This window comes from Tribolium castaneum, chromosome 4 (assembly GCF_031307605.1).
Source record: "Tribolium castaneum strain GA2 chromosome 4, icTriCast1.1, whole genome shotgun sequence".
NCBI lineage: Eukaryota > Metazoa > Arthropoda > Insecta > Coleoptera > Tenebrionidae > Tribolium > Tribolium castaneum.
The window spans coordinates 5,487,349-5,509,016 of record NC_087397.1 but is presented as its reverse complement, the minus strand read 5'-3'; the positions used below and the strand labels follow the sequence as shown (position 1 = coordinate 5,509,016).

At 37.1% G+C, this 21,668-nt stretch overlaps 1 protein-coding gene across 4 annotated transcripts in view; it reads left to right on the top strand.

The window, feature by feature from the left end:
• The window catches only part of LOC662036 (lachesin), a 53,885-nt gene that overhangs the window by 22,419 nt on the left and 9,798 nt on the right, over nt 1–21,668 (top strand). For 3 of the 4 annotated variants that reach the window (XM_015985389.2, XM_015985390.2, XM_001815423.4), the window contains one exon: nt 17,896–18,068. In XM_015985389.2, coding sequence (XP_015840875.1) covers nt 17,896–18,068 — 173 coding nt within the window. The remainder of the gene's footprint in view (nt 1–17,895; nt 18,069–21,668) is intronic. The other variant, XM_064356321.1, reaches the window with a different exon arrangement.

Sequence of the window (21,668 nt, the reverse complement as noted above, 5' to 3'; positions counted from 1 at the left end):
AATTACGTTGTAAGTGGCACATTATTAAACCGGGTTCATCGTCAAATTACCATAAATGTCCAATTTCGCCGTGGAAATTAACAGTAAAATAAAAATCACGTAAACTGTTTCAAGTACGTTCTAATAAGCGGATTTACTACTTGATTAAGTGATTGAATTTGTTTTTGTGCCGTTCATTTCGCATAATGAATAGTAAGAAAGCTGGTCTTTTTGTGTTTGATTTAATTAGAATAATGAAATTATCGATTTTGTTCAAGTGTAGTTGTGAAGATTTTCGGTTTTCTGGTGTTGGGATTGTTATCCTATTTCTCCATAATTGTGTTAGCTGAATCGTAAATTTACAGAATTATCCTCTCAGTTGAGGTTCAAACAATTTCCCACACGCCAGTGTTGTTTTACATTTTCCGAAGAAATAACTAGTTTGAATGTCTAATTGCTTATAGCAATTATAAGGACGTTTATTTGCCAAGATCTTACTCTAGAGCAACTAATTTAGACACTCTGCAATTGAAATGCAAATCAAGACGGATATAAAGCCGGGAATTATTGCACTGTTACTTTTTACTCCCTAATAAAAAATCGCGGGAGTAAATTTCGTTCGATTAATCTGGTGTGGTAGTGGCTGTAATTGCGTCTTCGGTTACAAGAGAATTAGAGCAGCGTTACTTTAAGTTATAAATAACAATGGCAGTATTAGCGCATTATACACCTTGAGACTTTGCTGGATTACCAACGAGTCTTTTGCGTGCAGGATAATCCGCCAGCTTTTGTACGAGGACAATACTCCTTTCAATCTTTAGGTCATGCTTGGTAGGCGTCGCTCGACATTCTCTGGATTCATATTCAGATCGGTACACATACATTGGCATCCGTTTATGCTAATAACACTTTTATCGACTTTTCATAACCCCCTTAGGCCCCAAAGAATTCATTTATAACTTGTCATAATATCACAAGAATGCAAGGAAATACCGTAAAAGATATTTCTCTTGCCGAAATACATTAATAAAAATTCTATCGCATTTTATTGACCTTTATTTTTATTACGTTTGGCCGAAGGGCATTAATCCGACTTTCACTCCGAATTTGCACTTCAAATGATAGTTTTGCATAACTTAGGGATTACAACTGCGAGAAGCGCAAACTATTGCAAATTTTACCTCCTCTGGGACAACAGTTAAAAGCACCGACGCTTTGCCAGGCAACTACAGCGATGGGAAATGTTTCACTATTATTAAAACGGAAAATGGGCGAAAATATGAAATTGAAACGTTCTTAGGTAAACTCGGATTCGTGTTGATTTCGAACGACGATTGCTTAACCTCGCACGAACCGGTGATTGCTGTAGTGCCTGTTTGATCAATAAAATTGTTTAATTACAAAAAGTTTGGATAAAATACGATGTCGCGCCATTGTGCTCATATTTCTCGCCTCATGTGTATCCTGCAAAGTTTACGTTTTCAGGAAATTAAATCATTTATCTGACGTTGACGATAATACCGGCTTGCAAGTTGCACCTCTCAAATATCTCAGCTTAACGGTAACGACTGTAAGGCAATTTAGCCTGTAATAATCAAAACCGATATTCATTCCGAATTAGGAACGTTATCGCTGCAATATTAGAGTCATATATTTGAGAAATAGTCGGGTATTTAAACCTTATCGTCGAGCTCAATAAACCCATCGATTATCCCCCCAATTCATTGAATTTTGCTAAACCAGACACTTAGACAGGCGCTTTCTGGCTGAAAAGCCGCGACAAAATTACCTCCCACTGTTCTTCCCATTTTTTGCAAGCTTTCTCATTTTCTTTTCAGACCGATTTTATATCATGATTTGATCTGATGAATATTAATGGGTTTGTAATTTATCACTCGAGGGTATTTTTTGTCTTAAAAAGTGTATTAATCGCGAAGTAATCGTCCGAGTCCTTTAATATTTCACGTCGGAAAAGTCTAGTGTTAACCAGATGTTACTCGCCACCTGGGGATAAATGAAGTGCTCTTTCCTAATTCGATAAATTACGGAGGTTTCTTGGGTAAACGGTTTCACGTCATGGATTTACTTAGATAACAATACATTTCCCACACACAAATTATTTCGCAAATTCCGGAATTATTTCGGCGAAAAAGTACGAAAAGAAATCACGATTTATAGCCTGGAAAGCACAAATTTATAATTTACGGACCTGATTCGCTCCTCGAAGCTTATTTACGTAAACAGAAAAGGGAACGCCAGCGTGTAATTATTTTCATATTTCACAATGAAACGCAAGAAAAAAGAAATTGCAAAAATTTAAGGGGGTTGGTTAATGTTGCAAAACACATGTGTTCGTTTGCAAACACAAATCTACTTAACTTTCGCGGAATTTATATCAAGTGGGAGATTTGCCCGGCGCCTCCACCATTTTTGTCGGTTTAATTCGGACAAATGTCAACACTTTGAAAATGGCATTTAGCGCTTTATTTCCAATTCCGATATTTCGTAACTAAATCCGCCCTCATCTATCAACTCCTATTCAAGTCGGGGAAATCAATCCAACTTATAAACTTACCTTCACGCAATGCCAACCTCCTGACTAACAGCTTAATCGAATAACGGGAATTTTCCGATACAAGGCTGGAATCGAATCCTCGCCGAGATATGAATTTATTATGTTTCGAGTGTTTGTTGGGAGCAATTAAAATAAATAATTGTTTTGGCGTTTTGTTCGATAAGAATTGTTAATGGAGTGCCATCAACAAACCTCTACAAAATAATAAATGTGTTTTCGAAGCTGTAGTGAAAACAAAACGATAACAAATCAGTGCTTGAAACAAACTCCACTGACGACAAATTTACATTTTACATAGATAGAGTGTTATCACTGCAAAAATGTTCGTCGGTTATATAATGCGCCCGATTCGAAAATATTGTTCTATTTAAAATGAAAAACCCTGTTAACGGGTATGGGAAAAATAATTTATTCGTCGGCAACTTTGTTGTAAAGAGTTTTATCATAATTGATTAAAGCATCTGTATTCCTATAACGAATTGAGCATTCGGATGAATTTTACATAAAATCAATGAGCAAATTTGATATTACAATACACGCTCCACGACTGAAATATAAATGTAATAATTATTTTCATTGTACGTTTAGAGGTCGGGTTCTACCTCCGACGTACAAAAAACATCTGTGGTCATGCAGTTGGTAATTTCGCATTAAAATATAAAACATGGTTTGGAATTTTTAATCGAGGCAAACGAAATGTAGGCACTTTGGCACGCTGCCTGTGAATAAATCTTAATTGCAGTAGGATCATGAAGTTGAGGGTACTTTATAGTCTTGGTACCGAATTCAGGGCGTCGCATTTGTTAGCGACCTTAATAAATCTGCAGCGCCTTTTTACGGGTTTAGAGAAAATAGCGATTCGCCTGCAAATGTAATGCCTTTATTCATGTTTTCTGTATTTGGTGTCAATAAAGGTAATAATCGAAAGATACATTTTCCAGTCACGGAGTGACGCGCCTAACTTTCCTCATAAAGAAAATATCCAATCTGAATTAAACATGAAAGGCGTTTTCAAAAGACCGGCCACCAATTCTAAGAGAGATTTATTCGAGGAGATTTATAAGTTTACTGAGTCATCCGCCCTCTAAGACAAGACATATTTATATTTTTATCTGTGTAACAAACGGTTGAGAAATACGAGATATCTGTCGAAATGTGGACGCTTCTAAGCCCTTGCTTATGATTTATGCCGCTGCTTTGCCGAGATATAATTCTCAATCCTGGCCCCAGATCAACATCGAGATGCTGGATCAGCGCACAATGCGATTCTAATATAAAAAAGACACGCGAATCTGAAAGGCAATTATTCCAACAGCTCGCCTATTTACTGACACTTTCAACATCGAACATCAATCAATCCATTACGGATCGGCTGATGCCTCTGCCATTATTGCTACTCCTCTCCTTCCATTTCCCTTATTACACAGATATGAGATTTTAAATCGCTTGCAGATTATTGATTCGGACCCTAACCCGATTCGCGCTTTTTATCTCCACGACAATCTCCAACGAATCACATTCTGGCCCAAAAACCGACAACTAACGAGAAACAAACGGCAACACCTCGGATTTTCCCACTGATGGCCTACATACCCAAATTAAGAAAAAAGAAACGCGCCTAATTATATAAATTCGCAAATAATTCGACGAAACTTGGTTAAAAAACAGTTGTAAAAATTGTTATCATTGGCAATTAAATTTAAATGGTACAGGGAGGATTGTAGAAGCAATTAATTTTTTAATTTTTAATTTCCAAGATAAATGCAATGACTATGCAAAACCGTAACAATTAAGTGGTTAATTGTATTGAACGTTTTCAAATACCCAAACCAAATAGAATAGGCTGAGTGAGTTGGAAAAAAATTTGATATTGCTCTCTGTGAGTATTTGTCGAAATTAGAGTTTGTGTGTGTAAGCTAACGCTGTTCATGTTTGATCAAATAGTCTAACATGACACAATCAATGCCACCACATCAGTACGTTTGTTCCGGCGGTAACAAATTTAGTGTAACATGAACCGTAAACATTTCTTGTATCCGTGTTTGAAATGCAAAGTTTGTAAATGAATCAAACAAATCAAAGAGACTTCGTGCTGACGGTGTGAGGAGGAGTAGTTCAAGTGGCGTGAAGCCGTAACCATTTATTAGTGCAGAAAACTAATAGCGGAAGAGTGACGCGTTGTAGTGCACCGGAAATCCGGCAAATCGATGAAGGGCAAAATCCTCCTCATCTAACGGCCGCTGCGGCTTAACAAAAACCTCCTCTCAGGGGGCGGGCAACCGCGACGCAATTAATTTGGTCTTAGGTCCATTCCGGAGCACCACATCGGTCCAGTTTAGTTATCCCGAAGGTTGCTCTCGGCTACGCCTTTTTACGGCGATGGCCGCGTGATTTTTCCCCGGATTACGATAAATTGTTAATCAGTGTTAACGATTCATAAAAGTTTAAGATGTTAATTTTGGAAATATGAAATCAGTTCATTAGTATACATGCAAAAGCGAGATTAACTTTTTTACTTAATTATGAGGGAGATTTTAAAAAGGCGGTCAGATTTGCAATTTAAATTAGCAGACAGATAAAGATTTCATGATGCTAATAACTCAAATCTGATTAAGAAATTTCTTAATGATTGCGGTGCGGAAACGGATTAGTTTTGTTTATGTATAAATATTTTTCAAGGGAGAAGAAAACGGGGTGAGCTGGTTAATATTCATACAGAAGGGAAGTCTAATGAATCATTCAAGCGCCCGTCAAGTACACAATATAAATTTCAATTTACTCACTCTATGACAAAATTTATTGTGAGTCTTTTGATATTGGTTTTATATTGGGTTTATGTTGATGAGGAAGGCGACATTCAGAAAGGGCGAGAATTTATAGGCCAGTCCACAATATCTAACATCGACTTTTTGCCTCTACCAACTTCTCCAATATATTACTTCCACTCTTACATATACAATATCCACCAAATTTCGGATTTAACGCAATGCCATAACGTTAAAATAAAATTACAATCGACAGCCTGTCTATTTTCACACAAATTGCCCATCAAACCGAAATAGATACACGATTTCTGATTCCACTTCTCGCTCCACACGCACACGAACCACTTTATAATTTTGCAACAGAATTCAATTTTATTATCTGACACAAAGGCGGAATTTTTAATTAACGCCACGTCACGCTTATAAAATAGCACTAAAAACGCGTCAAGAAAATTCAACTTGCGAATCGAGCAATTTCTCAAATTTTTTCAAACTAATTGCGGGACTTCTGGCTTCAAAGAACAATCGAAAACGCTCTTGATGTTCACTTCTAAATTGGAGCACCAGCAAGGGCTTCAATAATTCGCTTCGGTTTCATCTCCACCCTAATTAGGAGACTGTAATATCAACATTTCATCCTATTGTTTCGCTGCTGACTCATTCACAGATGTGTTGCGTTAATGACCTAAATCCAATAAAGCCAACGAAGTACAAAATTAACCTCTAATCTAGCAACACCAAGCCGAAATCGATATTGAAAATTGCCATTTTTTCCGCATAGAAATCCCCGTACAAGTTAAGAAGCAGATAATGACTTATCAAAGTATATTAAACAAGGCCACATTAAGCCGGGCTTAATCTAATGGAAGAGCGACTTTTGTAAATTTGGTGTCAGGGGCGATAACGGAACTCTGATTGCTCCCCTACCAGAGCATCCACGTACTAAATTCAGTTTAAAGTGTTGTCACGATAAGGCTTTATAAATATCCTCGTTAAGTTAATTCTTTGAAGCAAAACGAACATTCACTTAACTCCACTCGAAGAATTTTTCAAATACGACTGCTCCGGCCATGCAGAAATCGGGCCTCTCGCACTGTTTTGACTCAGCAAACGCAAATCGTCTCTATCTGGTGTTAGATCAGGGTCGGAGAACAGATGGGTCGATGCCTTAAGCGTGTAATTACCATAGTCTTTATGGGCACGTACGACCTGTTTGATTTGCAATCGTAATAAAGGATGGGAGCACCACTGGCTCGGTAAACTTCACTGTTAATCGAAGCGTTTAATAAGATTCGAACGCCACTATTATTTAGATGTATGCGCTAAATTGCCCACTGATTGTAAATCGCCTCGATTGAATGTCAATAGGGACCTTACGTTTCACCAGATACAGAACAGGAATTATTATCGCTGTGTGATGGGCCCGACAAATTTAATTTAGCTTCGGCGGAACCTGACCGAGAATTGCCTCATATGCATGTCAAGCCAATTTCAACGCTTTTTCAATCGGACTATTTACACTAAACACCAATAATTGTTCGAATATCATCTGAATCTTGTTTACTACAGTTCCAAAATATTTTCTAACGCAGAGAAATGCTTATATTTCTTTGAAGTAAATTGTAAATTGGTATATGAATTACTGTATTCTATTTCTACACCTTATAGGAATGATCAGGATGTGAGTGACGTTAGATTGCGTTCTTGAGGTGTAGCTCGTAGTTGTAGTTTTTCTTTCGTTTGTGTGGTTGTCGGTGAAGTGGCTTTATTCCGAGTGTCATTTTTAATCCGTTCCTGTCGTCGGTTGTCAGGTAGTGAAGTGCATCGTGTGTTAACCGAATCATGCAGTGAGGCAGTGCGTGTCTGATAGCAGTTTGGCCTAACAATGATTGGCAGTTAACCCACATTGTCGTCAATAAACGAGTCTCTGCATTGTCAACAGGCACACGATCGCGATTGATTGCATCATTCCGTCGGAATATATCATTAAAAATGTAATTAACTACTTCACCGATTCACTGAATCTATTGTAGTTTGTTTGGTGGGATTTTATTTGACGGTTTTTGTTGGCTCAAATAATTATTTTAATCAACGTCGAGGCGCATCCACCAAAACATCTAATTATGTTTGGACAACAATCGATCAACGCTGTTTAGTGCGATAATTGAACTTTCAATGAATTAGCGAGTTGTTGATTTTTCCGAAAAGTGGGAATTTGATAAAATTGCGTCGTGGCGAGTGAATAGAATCAGGAATTTAGTTAGCGAGAGTTTATATTTGGTACATAGACGACACCTTGAAGCAACGCTAAAACTCGGCAACTTTATATTTGTGAAGTTGGTATTAGTTGTAAGGCTGGAAGCGACTGAAAATATAAGGAAAACTTCAACAACCTACACGTCGCTTGGCATTAATTACAAAACATTCTTAAAAGTTTGTTGCGGTGACTGCCAAATCCAATCAAGATGTTACGAATGCGAATTCAAATTCCGACTCCAATCTCGAACGTAAATAATATATTCAAACGCGATTTGAGCGAATTTATCCTTATTTACTCAGCGAGGCAATTTTTGCACTTGGCTCAGAATTGAACGCCCGGTTTTGCGTCCATTAGGTGACCCCTGACTTGGACTTGGGAGCTTTTAAGCTGCGATATGGGAAACTCACCACCGCACCATGTGTTTGAATCTGTTTTAATCATGGACGCCCCATTAATTGCCACCAAACCCTCCATTATGAGTTTCTCTTCCTATTTACCTGCATGAATAGAATACTAAACTAACCTTCCTGGATTCAGCCGCTTTAATCTGATAGCTTTCACTTCGTTACGAACAAAAACTGTTGCACGTTCAACGCGAATTTTAACGGTTTTGATGAAGCGAGATTTCATTTTATTACCACTCGAACAATGCCGTTTTGTACGAAATTCTCATCGCTTATTACGTTTTGGAAATTTTGTTAATTTCGTTCGGTTCGAGTCTCGAGTAACTCTTAAAACGGGTAAACAAATTATTTCAATTCTACGTTTCGCTCATTTCTCTAATCAGCATAATTATTTCCGCAGGGGAAATAACAGAAACATCCAGATAATTCTCAAAAATAATGCGCTTTTTTGCGACCAAATTTACATTTAAATACACCCTGCTTCTGATACTTTAATAACTGAACGAAACGAACGCCAGATAACTAAAAATAATCCGCGAAAGCTCCATTACTTTGCCATGTGTCAGATTACGCCTCTCGGCATGCACTTCTATTTTGCCAACGCACTTGTAAACTCGAAGGAAGTCAAGTCTAGCATCAGACACAGTCCTTGCGTTTTAATTTCGACGCGGGATATGTCGCTAATGGCCAATCTTTAACTTTCACGACAAAAAGGTTCAACTACCACGAGACAAACGAGGAAAAAATAAGCGAGTTTCTGAAACGAAGCCTCATTAATCACTCGGAGCTTATGAATATCTCCGTTCCAGACAGGTGTGAGCTACAATCTTATCATTCTTTTTCAATCCTATTTACGCATTTAATGAAAAAGTGTTTGCGATCGCTGGAAATTACAAAGGTGTCAGCGACAAGCGAAAAAATTCACGTGGTGAAAGCTAGTCGTGAGTTTCCATAATGAACCAACTAAAGTGTAATTAGGAATAATTAATATGCATTACCTACCTGTTCGAAGCTCGTATATCCTGGAAGAAATATTTCCTTTCAAGAGAGAAGGCCCTGTTATTTTATTATCACTGGGAGGACGTGGAACGGAAGTTATAATTTTCCTGTTTCTTCCTCCTATTGTGTGTATCACATTAAACTTAATTATGGAACCGACTAGATTTATACCACGTGAGACTTCACCCCCAAAGTTTACAAATTTCGTTTTTAATTGAATTAGAAAAGTGTGTGAATGGGAAAAAGTGTTCGCCAAGAGAGCCAGAATTTATACCCTTTATTTTATAGCGTTAAATGGTTATAATAAATTCAGTAACCGGCTCGCTCACTGCTAAACAACCTCATTGAATATTTTACTCGTGGTTTTATCTAACCGTAAATTTACCCTTCTGCAAAGTTGATGCACTATGAAAATACTGATGTGGTCCTGGAACATTGTCGGCAAACTTTTCAAACTAAAAACAAACATCTGCTTTACAGCGCTAATTACGTCATAATACACGTACAAACATCCATTTTATGTTTGTCTAATTCGCCCGGATTTTGAATCCGTAGCCGCGAATTTTGTTATTCTTGGAGCGGACTAATGCGGATTACAGTGGCGAAAAAAGCACTAACTATAACATAGCACAATAGTGAGGAGTTTCGGTCGTGGTCGATGGCGCAAAAGTGGAAACTTGTGTCGAAAATTCGATTAAACTTCTACTGACACACATGCACAAATATTAAGACAGGTGAAAAGGAAATTATTCTGTAAACAGAGACGAGGCTGATTACACTTGGCAAACTTTGCTGCACTTCTCCTAATTTGCGTCTTAATTATGCGACATTATCGTTCGTTGCTGCATCTTGCAGGAGCTGGAAGTGTCGGTCTGATCGATTTGCGTGAGGTGGGTTAACCCGATTATAGAGGAATTTTGCAAATTCTTTCCCGCAAACATTTTCGCTCCTAAATTGCATTACGCTTCAACGTACCTATTCATAGTTTATAATAGAACGGTGACTTTTGCGGAGTATGTGCATTAGGTAATCGTTTTAGCAAATTCCTCGAATTCCGGAATTGCGCTCGGAGGTGCTGTATTAATACGTTTTACGATGCGGTAACATCGTTCGTAATTATTAAACTGGTATAATTCTAATTTAACACTGTGTTGGATATTACAGTTATGAAAGTTTCAGATTATAAGGTACGTAAACAAGTTTACCTTCTTGATGAAGTGATTACATGGTGTTTAGCTGGGATATTATTGCTTCCCCCGAACAAACAAAAAATAATTTCATTTCGGCCCATTTGCATAAATCAATAGCTGGGAGAAGAGCTTGGGAATTTTTCATGTCTTAATAAAGTCCAACGTACCGAACCGATTTATATTCATTAGGGAAGGTTTACAGCTATTTTGTTTTGCCCCACCTGACTGACCTTCCCGACCTCCTCATTTATCATGGTTTCTCGGGGAAGCGAGATTTTTAAAAAATTGTCCCAACTATTTTTTGCCAAGTGGAGTCTAACGAATTGTATCGATCCCTTCAAGTGTCGTCTTGGAGGTAAGTCGAGTTTGTAAAAGGGGCCAAGAAGTGGAACGGAAGTCCACGCACGTGATTTAAGCTATCAAAATCAATAATACCTGTATGCGGGTCTCAAGTTTGTGTATTTTAGGGGAAAAGCCGGTAACAAAGGCCGCATTAAGTTCGAACAATTCAATAGATCGAGTCGCAAGCCCCGAGGATTTGCTTTGATGTATTTTTTCAGCACGGTGGTTAACAATATTGTGATACATTGTCGCAAAATGATCGCGGGGAGTTGGGCGGTTGTGTTAATAGTGGAATTTTGGGGCGAAAGATATTAGGTTTTCACAAATATTACATAACCGAAAAATTCTATTCCGTGAGGCAATATGTATAATGGAATTTGCCTTAATGTGCGACGACACGCACGCCTTGCAAAACATTTTTTAGAGGGAGGCAACCGAACCGAGTTATAGTCAAAATAGTAGGAATTTGTTGAGACGCGACTGGCTGCAGAATTATTAGGAAAATAAATTAGGAGTATGATTGTATCCGAAGTGCAGAGAGTCGGTGGAAAATTGATTACCTAAATGACAAAAGCGGTGGTAATTTTCAGGCTGGGAGTCGAGCACTCAGAAGCATACTGCAGCATCGTCTTAAAGTACCGAAATTAACTTTAGAACGTCTTCAGCGTTTTGTCCTTACAATTTATGTTAGTGGATCGAAGTTTCGCAGGCAGAGGGATTTTCCCTTGTAATTAATTAGGCTTTAAATTTTTTCCTCTCTCTCGGTTAAGTAAGTGAGGTTTTGACGTGGCCAATCCAACACTGTCGGCCTGTGACAAAATATGTGGGTCAGATTTTCGAAATAATCAATATGTGCCTTAAGAGGGGCACGATTCCATTACAAACATATCTAACCCAGATAGATGGCGCTGTCTACGAGATGAGGCATTAGTTTTTGGAGTCGGTATTCGCGCTACGCTCTGTCGCCGACGAGGAAATGATTTATCTTGGAAAATCCAACCTTCGCTATATATGGAAGTGTGGACGCTTTTCACATGGTGTTCTCGCTATTTATGGGCCTGTGTTCTAACCGACGATTTTATCCCATCCGTTTTGCTCGAACAAAACGAGAGAAAATAAATCATAATTCTGAAATTTTTTCTGCATCCATTATATTTAGTAGACTTGCAGAGAGACTCAAGTTTGAGTCGCTTGCAGCGCTGGAATTCATGATTTCCGGTTGCTACTTGTTAGAGACATTCTTTTCGCTACTATTTGAACTGTGAATTTAAATAAGTAGCAAAAATATGAATAAAAGCAATTTTAAATTCGCGAGATTGCTCAGATGTGAAATGTTTCAGTTGCATTATGTTATGTGAAGGATAAGTTTAAATTATACAATTTCTAGATGAAAGGAGGTACAAAGCATCATTTCAATTTCTCGAACTGGAAAATTAACCTGTGCTTTACAATTGCACAAGAATAAACTGCACAACAAACAAAGCTCATTCGCGCAAACAGCAAATAAACGACTTTATTTATTATCAGAAATTTGGATCGGCGTGATTTTAGTTTGGTGCAGATTTTCTATTAAAAGCTTGTTTATCACATTTTTTCGCTTTTCTTCTCTCCCTTCGACATTTCACGGTTGTACGGCTACGGAATTGGCGATCACGTAGGCCCTGGTGGTTTCGAAAATCTATAAATTGGCCCACTTGATTCGACTTGACATCTGAGTAAATTTCGAACGAATGTCCTTTGGTGAATAAAATATAAGGCTACTTTAAGTCCTGCAGTTCAATCACTGTCCGCCATGCTACGAGAAATCTAGCTATAAGGACGTGACTGGATTATCCTGGCTGACACAAAGGACACCTCGTGAAGACGCCAAAACTCTCAGGATTCGATTCAATATTCGTCGATACAACTGCAATTGTTCATCACTCAAGGGCCTCATTTAAAATTCTCCAAACTGATAAATATTTCCTTATGATAATGAAAAGGCCAATGATTTATTTATAGTCCAGCGAGCGGAAAAATAGCTCGTGCTCTATCCGATACGACTTTTTCGCTCCTATTAATAAAACATTTTTATAAAACATAAAACAATTTCCGGAGCTGAATTTTCAGATTATTTATGTCTGAGTGAGCTGATCTCTGATGGGGAATAAAAAGAGTACACGTATGCAGTTATAGCAACATTTCGACTTGATATTTACATAAAACGGCAAAAATAAACACCGATGCGCTGCAAAACACCGGCCGCTTGTTGGTTTAACTTTTAGTTAGTTTATTTTTTCATTTGCGACCGAATTTTTAAGTAGATTACGGAAAATTATTTTGTGACAAACGATCGCCAAACACGCAAAAGTAAAAGTCGAAACGAACTCAAACAGCAAAATAACACAAACAAAAGAGAAAGTTTAAAAACAATTCGTTGTTTATTATTATTTTTGAAACATAACACGAAATTTTTCGAGCTGATATTGAAAAAACAGAAATCGGCACACTGGAGCAACATTTTTGCCAAACTTTGTTTTTTATCTTTTCGCTTTGCTCGTTTCTTCAATTGCGTCTTTAATAAAAATCTTTTGAACTGTAAAGTTATAAGAACCGTTTTATTGAGCGCGTACGTTTCCGGTTACAATGAATGGATTTATTCCATCAGAGTAGAAAATAGCTTAGACCCAAGTTGACTGTATAGGACGGTCGTCCCTTCGGGTAAGTTTTATACTTATGGGCCTACAAGGTAACTCCTGCGGGTGTATTTCAGACGGCTCGTGAAATCGAGAGGCTGACAAATTGAAATGGGCATGTGACATCCCTTCCATCGGAACTGCGTCGATACTCACCTTCAAACTCCTTATGTACAGCTTAGCAACTACTAAAACAAGCACTCTTTTGTCCAGCTTTAATAACTTGAAGCTTAAATAAGGACTTATTTATGCAAGCACGGCTTTCCTTTTGCATAAATAATTTGTTTTGTTTTACACGGAGACACAGACAGTTTTTTGTGAAATTTCTCCCTCCACTAAAAAATCAAAGATTTTTGGAGATTATTCGGTGGCCAAATGCTGATGCCTAAGTTGGTACTAGAATAAATATTTCGAAAAGCTTGGGCGGAATTTATAAAATATTAACGCCAGTGTATTCCCGGAGCAGTGCTTTAAGAATATTTTACAGCACAAGCTCCAGTAATATGTCGAGGAGACAAATAGCTAGTTTAACGTTAATTATGGTGTTTGGTATAAATTTTGCCGATCCTTCTAATTATTTTAGTGACTGGAGGCTCTTTCAGGGATCAAAAACTAAAGCTCTGGCCAACATTAAGCTCTCGTCATCTGCGTAATAAACACGCATTAAGCCCGGGATAAGGTCACGCTGTTCACAGCCATACTTTTATCATGGAATCCTGAAATTACGGCATCCTTCATTCGTGACTGTCGTTTTATGTGCCTTTTATAGTCGACAATTATTATATCCGGAGCGGTTCTCCATTTCAAAAAAAATTGGATAACACGGGAGAATATCGCCATACAAATTTAATAAGCATGAATTGTTTATAAATTCTGCGCAAGATATTCGCTCATTTATCTTTGGGGTAATGCGTTTTTAACTGCCCACACACTGTCAGTGATATATGAATTTTATGTCGAGAAGGTTTTTACGCAACTTTATGACTTTAACGTGTCGTTTTATTTCAAAAATGCTGAAAAAAGTTATGTAAATCGTGCTATAATTAAGGACGGACAGTATTATCAAGAAAAATGGCCCTCACTCCACTTACAAGAGAAAAAAGTTTTACGAGCCAATTTGCTACGTGTTACGGGGAAAAGGGTCGAACCTGATTAGAAAATTTCTGGCTGCTTAAGAATCCGTCCTCGATGGAAGTTTATAACTTTCAGGCCTAAATAAAATAACCACATAAACGACGTTTGCCAACTTATATTTTCAACGTTAATTGCCGACCGAAAAGATCTGAAAACCTGAATAGAACTAATTACGCTGTTCTGGAAAGTAATTTCAGATGTTTGCAAAAGCTCAGAATTTGTCTTTGCATGTTACGGCAACATTTATAATGTTGGGAAAAAAATCAAGGAAAAAGCGTTATTTATGGCAAAACGACAAATGTTGCGTTTTCTTTATTGTGACGTTTATAGAAGTGGGTGGAACGCGACTGTAGAACAAGGACGTAAATGTTAGTTGCACTAATTACACATTTTCACATTGTAATTTTTCAAGAGACGCTGTTTATTAGATTAGATTAGTAGCAGGTGGTGTTGGTGGAGAAAAAAGCGCGGTGATATTCCACTACACTTGTAATTTTTCAGGTTTATTCTTTTAGTCGGCGATATTTTATTGAAAATTACTGGAGCTTTTGATCTATGATTTACTTCCGTTCTAGCGCCAACTTTATAAAGTTATAGCACCATGGCTTTATAATGCAAACCTTGGAAGCTAACAAATGTAGGCGGGGTTTGGATGTATTTTCAAACAGCGACATTTTGCTCGAATTAGGTCGAACAAGGCCGTAAATAGTGACGTCATTAATCACGGAAATTGCTCTTTTCAAACAGCATTAAGAGATGAAGCGGAGATACGAGGATGCCAATTATTACATCTTTTGATTTCTCTAATTATAAAAGTGGACGGATCTCAAAGACAAATTTATTTAAACTTGTAAAAACACAAAAGTGCTCTAGTTATGAGAAAACCGAAGTCTCGTCGGGAATGTTTCATAAAGTTTTGGTTGCTTATTTGCTCAGAAACAGTTTTCTCCTCTTTGGGAGAACGTGGAAAATATGTTGGAAATGAAAAAATGCATCTGAGGGCGTGAAAGTGTTTGACTGAAATTTATGTGGAAAGTTTGAGGTCGGTCACCTCTCGTGCACTTAGATGCACTTTGCGGGCAGGTACATGTAATGTATGCATAGTGATACATTTGCTAATTTCCTTTGTATGTATCTTCCTCATGTTAAACCAGCAACGTCTGTTTTCTCTCATGAAATTTACCACAATCTTCTAATATACCCACTTTGTTTGCAATAGTCCTATTCTACGTCTTGATGTAAGACTGATGTAAATCAGGATCAGCATAAATGAGATAAAACCACATAGAGATCCGAATTTACATATTTCCCATGATACATAACCCGGTCGTGACGTAAAGTTTTCTACGGGAAAAACTTTCGGAATAATATTATTTGAGGGCTATTTAATAATGCTTGCCTAATGGATGTTTAGCTGTTTTAGGAGAAACATTTTATTACGTCTTGATGGATACTACTGCTCTTTCCCGAGGAAATCATTCGAAACAATTTCCATTTAACAGATCCCGATAAAAGCTTTCGGAATCACAAACAATAATTAAATTTTTGTTTAGTCGAGAAACAGATTGCAAGTTCGTTTAACGCAACTATTTCCACGAAAAATCTCAGAACAATAAAAGAGAATTCGGCCAAAAATAGGTTTTTATTATGCAAATCGACTTCGTAATTACTTCATGAAACGATTTATTGTTGCGATTTTTTACGCTCTTTTTTCCCCACTGTCACATCCAATAAAATGTACAATTTATGTCCGGCCATTCCAGTATCATTTGAATATAATTACACCTCATAATTCAGCCCGATTTTTCAATGTTATTAAGACAGATACCAGTTTTATATCAAGCTTAAAATCTTGCTAGTTTTACCATAATTTAAAGAAATTTCCGTAATTTTTTCTCTCCTACTCGTCGTGCATAAGACAATGCAGTTAATACTTCGCAAAAACTAGGTCGGAGCTGCAACATCGCGGAAATTCGTACATCTAGACTTGCGAGAAACCAGGAAAATGTTTCATTGTTAGATACGGAGACTTTGCTCTCCTCCAACATCTACAGCTTTTAATTATGCAAGCCCACATGCTTAAACCTTGATTACTTATTTATGAACTGCCATGTAAAGTTCTCATCCTAAATCCTTTCCTCTTCCATTATGGAACGCTCCACACTAACAAACGAAACTCTAACCGGGTTTTTAATCTATAGCACGCAATTAATTCTTTATGGCTTATAAATTCCTAACAAAAACACCATTCGGAAACAACTCTTTTACTACGAATCGTAAATGCATGTTTTACAATCGCTGAGCAAAACGAATCGACTTGGCAACAGTCGGCGCGCAAAAAGGAGAAATTTAATTTTAAATATAGAAAAATTGACTCGATTCCAATATGTCAAAGCGTTTTCTTTTTCGAATGGCAGAATGCGATAAAATTTTAATGAATTCGAAGAATTGCTCGCAAGATTTCGCAGCAACAAGACAAAAAATGTAAAAATATTACACAATTTGTCTTCAGAGATGCATCTTTTCCTTGATATTTTTAATATACTCGTACTCGTACAAGTGCAGAAGGGTCCAACATTTAACGCAAACAACTACAGTTAAAAGATGCAATTTTACCCCGGCGCATCCACCATTTTTTATTACTTAATTATTATTTTGTGAAACTATAACTAAGTTTGAATTAATTTTCAACATATATTTTTTATAATAAACAAGCAAATGCGTTTATTAAGCATTATATATGTACTTTTAAAGCAAAATTTGAATGTTATTCCGGCGCATCCACCAAATTTGTTACGTTTATAAATAAGAAAAATGAACAAAATTAAAACCTATTTAATCTCAGTCTAACATTGTTTAATAACTTTGCTATTTTTAAAACTTTGAATTGGTCCGGCGCATCCACCATTTTTTAATTACTTAATTATTTTGTGAGACTATAACTAAGTTTAAATTAGTTTTCCACTATAGTAGTAAAAAAGTCACACATTTTCTTTGTTATAAACAAGCAAATATGTTTATTAGCATTATAATATGCACTTTTAGAGCAAAGTTTATATGTTATTCCGGCGCATCCACCAAATTTGATATGTTAATAAGAAGACGAAATTAATAAAATTAAATCTATTTAATCTAACATCATTTAATAATTTTACTTTAAAATATGATTACATTTTTTTAAAACTTTGAGTTAGTCCGGCGCATCCACCAAATTTGAATGCCACCAAAAATAAACTAAACATTGATAACTATTTTATGTGCATCTGGGATTGTTTAATGGCAATACAATTATAAATTTCGTGCTAGTCAAAACGAGGTTTTTGTGTTTTTTTCCCGAGTTGAGAACCTTTTATTTTCCCGTGAAAGCTTTTAGCCAATGTTTGGCACCATTTCGGCTCATCTCCCAGCGCCATTTGTTGGAATTTCTCCCTGGCGTCGTGGTGCGCCCCTCTTTAATTACCGTCTGTCTGAAAGTCGAAATTGAAACACAAGCGCCGGTCCCTCATGATTACATATTTGACTAGTTGTAAAAGTGCGGTTATATTTGCACCTAATTAGTGGTCTCCGTTTAGTTACAGCTGCCCTGGTGGGAGTCTCGGAAAGTTCCAAGTCCCGGTTTGTGGAATCGGTGAAACCGATCGTGCAAAGGCCCTATTTCGATGACGTCGGCCCTAGAAACGTCACCGCCGTCGTGGGCCAGTCAGCTTTGCTCAATTGCCGAGTCAAACATCCAGGCGACAGAAGGGTGAGTAAGCAATCCATATCTCTATTGCTTTGTTGACGACTTGTCTTGGAAATTGACACTAGAGCCCTTAGAAAGTGCGGTTTCTCGTTTGTGCCTTTGGCACAAAGGAAGCCACTTGTCACTCAATGCGGATATGTTAATGCTTTTTTCACAATGTTTGGGGTTGAAGTAATGAGTTTGCAAGTTGTAGCAACACTTGCTGGGTAAGTTCTTGGAGGTGTACAAGAGTGGATTAATCTCCTTGGCGTCGTTAGGTTAATTAAACCGGTCAAGTGGCAGGTAATACAGCTAACAGGTAAGGAAAGCTGTAGAAAATTATCCAAGACGCCCTCCGGTTCTGTATCCTTTATGGAATCATTTGGGTGTGGAAATCCGAGTAGAGAGCAATGACACGAGTTAATTATCCTATAATTAGCCACGGCAGTTTTAATTCAACTTTTCGATCCGACTTGATTAATGTCTTGAATTCCATTACACTGAACGTGTCATAATTCAGGTGTAATACATTTCTCAAAGTGAAAACATGCTATTGAGAATGTTGGAAATATATATACATTTTCCGGGCATATTTGCAGATAACATATTTCCCTCGAGTGTCGTTTCCTTTGAGCACAATGAGTGGAGCATTGCACCGACTGCAATTGGCATCTCGACATATGTGTCTCATTCTTAAAAATCGTTAGTTTAGGGCTTAAAACACAAAAGCTCGCGCCATTAAGCTCCATTGCAGCGCCATTATAGTAATAGTTTCTGGTTACGCATGTGTATCCCTTGTGACGGATGGCATGACCCAATTCCCCGTCTGCATAAACTAAGAAACGTGTTACATGGATCTGCAGTGTGGGTAAAGGAGGATTAGTGAAAGGTCAATATAACTTTGTTGGATTATCGAGATTTAGTTCTGTCCCATGGACCTGAATCCTAATTTATCGCGTCTGATTCCTTTATTAGAGCCCCGAGACGGATTCGTGTTATAATCAGGATTATACCGCCTAATTATGGCCACATACACCGCATTAGCAGACACAGATAAACACACACTGCAATTTCCTACGTCATTTCATAGTTCAATGTCACAAACGCGATTCTGGAAAATTGATTTTCCGCAGAGACGTGTGGCAGGTTCTTGGCTTTTGGGGATTACCACTTGAAGCGACTACAGCGAAATATTTCGAGCGAAATTGCAAAAAATCATAACAAAAAGAATTTCATTAAATCGAGATTAGTGAAGCGGGAAATATGAAGCACACGAAATTAGCTAACGACCTGTAATAAATTTTTAAAGTAGTGCTTGCTTTAAAGAAGTTTAAGCTAATACAACTTCTTTTGCTACTACTACATTAAAGCAAAAGTAAAACAACCAACTTTGTGGAGTGTCTAATATTTAATCGAGCAAAATTTGCGGATTTTCTTCTTGTGATTTATAAACGTATTAGCGCGTAAAAGAAAGAAAGTACTGTTTTAATTTGGATGCAACAAAAATGCAAGACGTGAAACGTCATCTCCGCGAGATATTTTCATGGCTTTCTGGGAATTATTTATTACATTCCTTGCAATAAGGTCTGACAAAATATCCTTCAAGATTTACATTTTTTATAAGCACTAAGTTATTAAACCGAGTTACGAGATTTATAATTTTGAAAGCAAAAGGGTATAATGGATATATAAAATGTTTCATTGCTATTTGTTATGTTCACAATAAACTTACACTTTTACAGCTTTTCTGAAATATTTTTTATTGTCATGAGAGCTTTGTACATGCTCCAGTCCTAATGGAGTCGTCTAATAAACCAACATTTATTTTTGAACCGATTTTTATTTCAAAAGGGACCAAACCTTATTTCGGTTTAGCAAACTTGAATTGACAAAAAATCGTAAAACTGCAAATTGAATAGACTAGACCCGACAGCAGTAAAAACTTGTATTTTGTGTGAAAAAATGTATCGATTGTTTGAAAGAGGTTTGAGAGTCTTGTGGCCCGTCTCCGATAATGAGTTTAAACCACGGCAGGGCCTATGGGACATGTTTTAAATTTGCACGTCTTAGTGAAAAAGCACGAACGAGGAGGGCATTTTATCGGAAGCAATTTGCCGTAAGTATCATGCGCTAAGTTAAAACCACTCCAGAGCATAATCCGGATCAAGATCACGCAAAAACCTTGCAATGAAAATATCAGAGGGCACTTGTCAGCATTGTCAGAAAATGGAAATAGTGTTTCAGGAGGAGCAAGATGCGTTTTCCTCGAGGTAGATTTTAAGTCTAATTGAGTTAGCGGATTCGATTTCATGATCTGGTGGTTTTAACGCCAAATTTAACAATAAATGGACGTATGATGGGAGTATTTTAATTAAAGCGAATCAGATGATTGGATGTAATGGTTCTGAAACAGGGGGAAAAATTTATATTTGAATGATTATAACATGAAACAAGCTTTCCAAGATGAAAGTGCTTCGCGAAATGTGTTTCATTTTCCTTGTTGAAAATATATTCCGTGTATTTCATGTCACCTCGTACGCCGCAAACATTCGCTACAACCTTAAGTATTCTCTTGCGCTGCTTTTTATAGTTCACCGAGCATCCCTTGAATTACTCCTCCCTCTTTCTATTAAAATATTCATGACGTATAACGTCTCACCTATTAGCCACTTATTTTCGGGAAATTGTCAACCGCCCAAAATTCGCCTTTTTACGTTTATTCCTAATTTTGTTCGAAATAACTTTGAGACCCAAACCGGGTTTATTCGGAAGTTGTAATGAATAAAATTGGGTCGGCTGCACCTGGATTACGGCATAAAATCCCATTTTCAGGGGTTTGTGATCTAACTTGTTGTGTGTCTAGCTGGTATAACCCTAGATTTGTTGCTAGTATTGTTCACGAAAGTATTTCAACTTTGTTCTAAGCCTTTGCTAATCTTTTCTGCAAATACCGGAAAAGGTTGCTCAACTTTTATCCAACCTATTTCTTTAAACTATAAAACTAAGTCTTTATTAAGTACTTTCCTTTCGGATCAATATAATCTATCATGTCGACGATATTGTCTGACAAGAGAGAATGGAATAACAGAACATAAAAAATCCACACACACTCGAAATATTATCTGTAAGTCGCTTTCCACTTGATAAAAATCAACAAAAAAGCACTCTTGCAAGAATACAGCTAAGAAAACAACAGTTGTCTCTTAATTTATCTCGAAACCTTTATTCTGCCCGCCCTAGGCAAAGTTTTTCTCTTCCTCCCAATCAATAATCGATCCTGTTTACGAATTTTCAAGTAAACTTAGCTCAGGTTAATTGAATCAGTTCGAAATCTTTTAATCTAAAACACAACCGACTTAAAAATTTAATAAAACAATTAATTTTAATTGAGCGATAGGAAAAGTTTAGGAAGTCTGTAAAGACCGAGCAGATGGTGCAATTATTAAAGTTTGAGAGAAAATCAAATGCCGTTTTTTAAAAGGTTTTCGGGATCGGATATCAGACGTATCATTTTAACGACACTGGGAAACTTAAATTATTTGCAATTTTGGCCGCAACAGCGCAGACGGCATTGGGTTACGGAGTTGCTAACAGTTAATAAATAAAATTTGTGACTGGAATTTT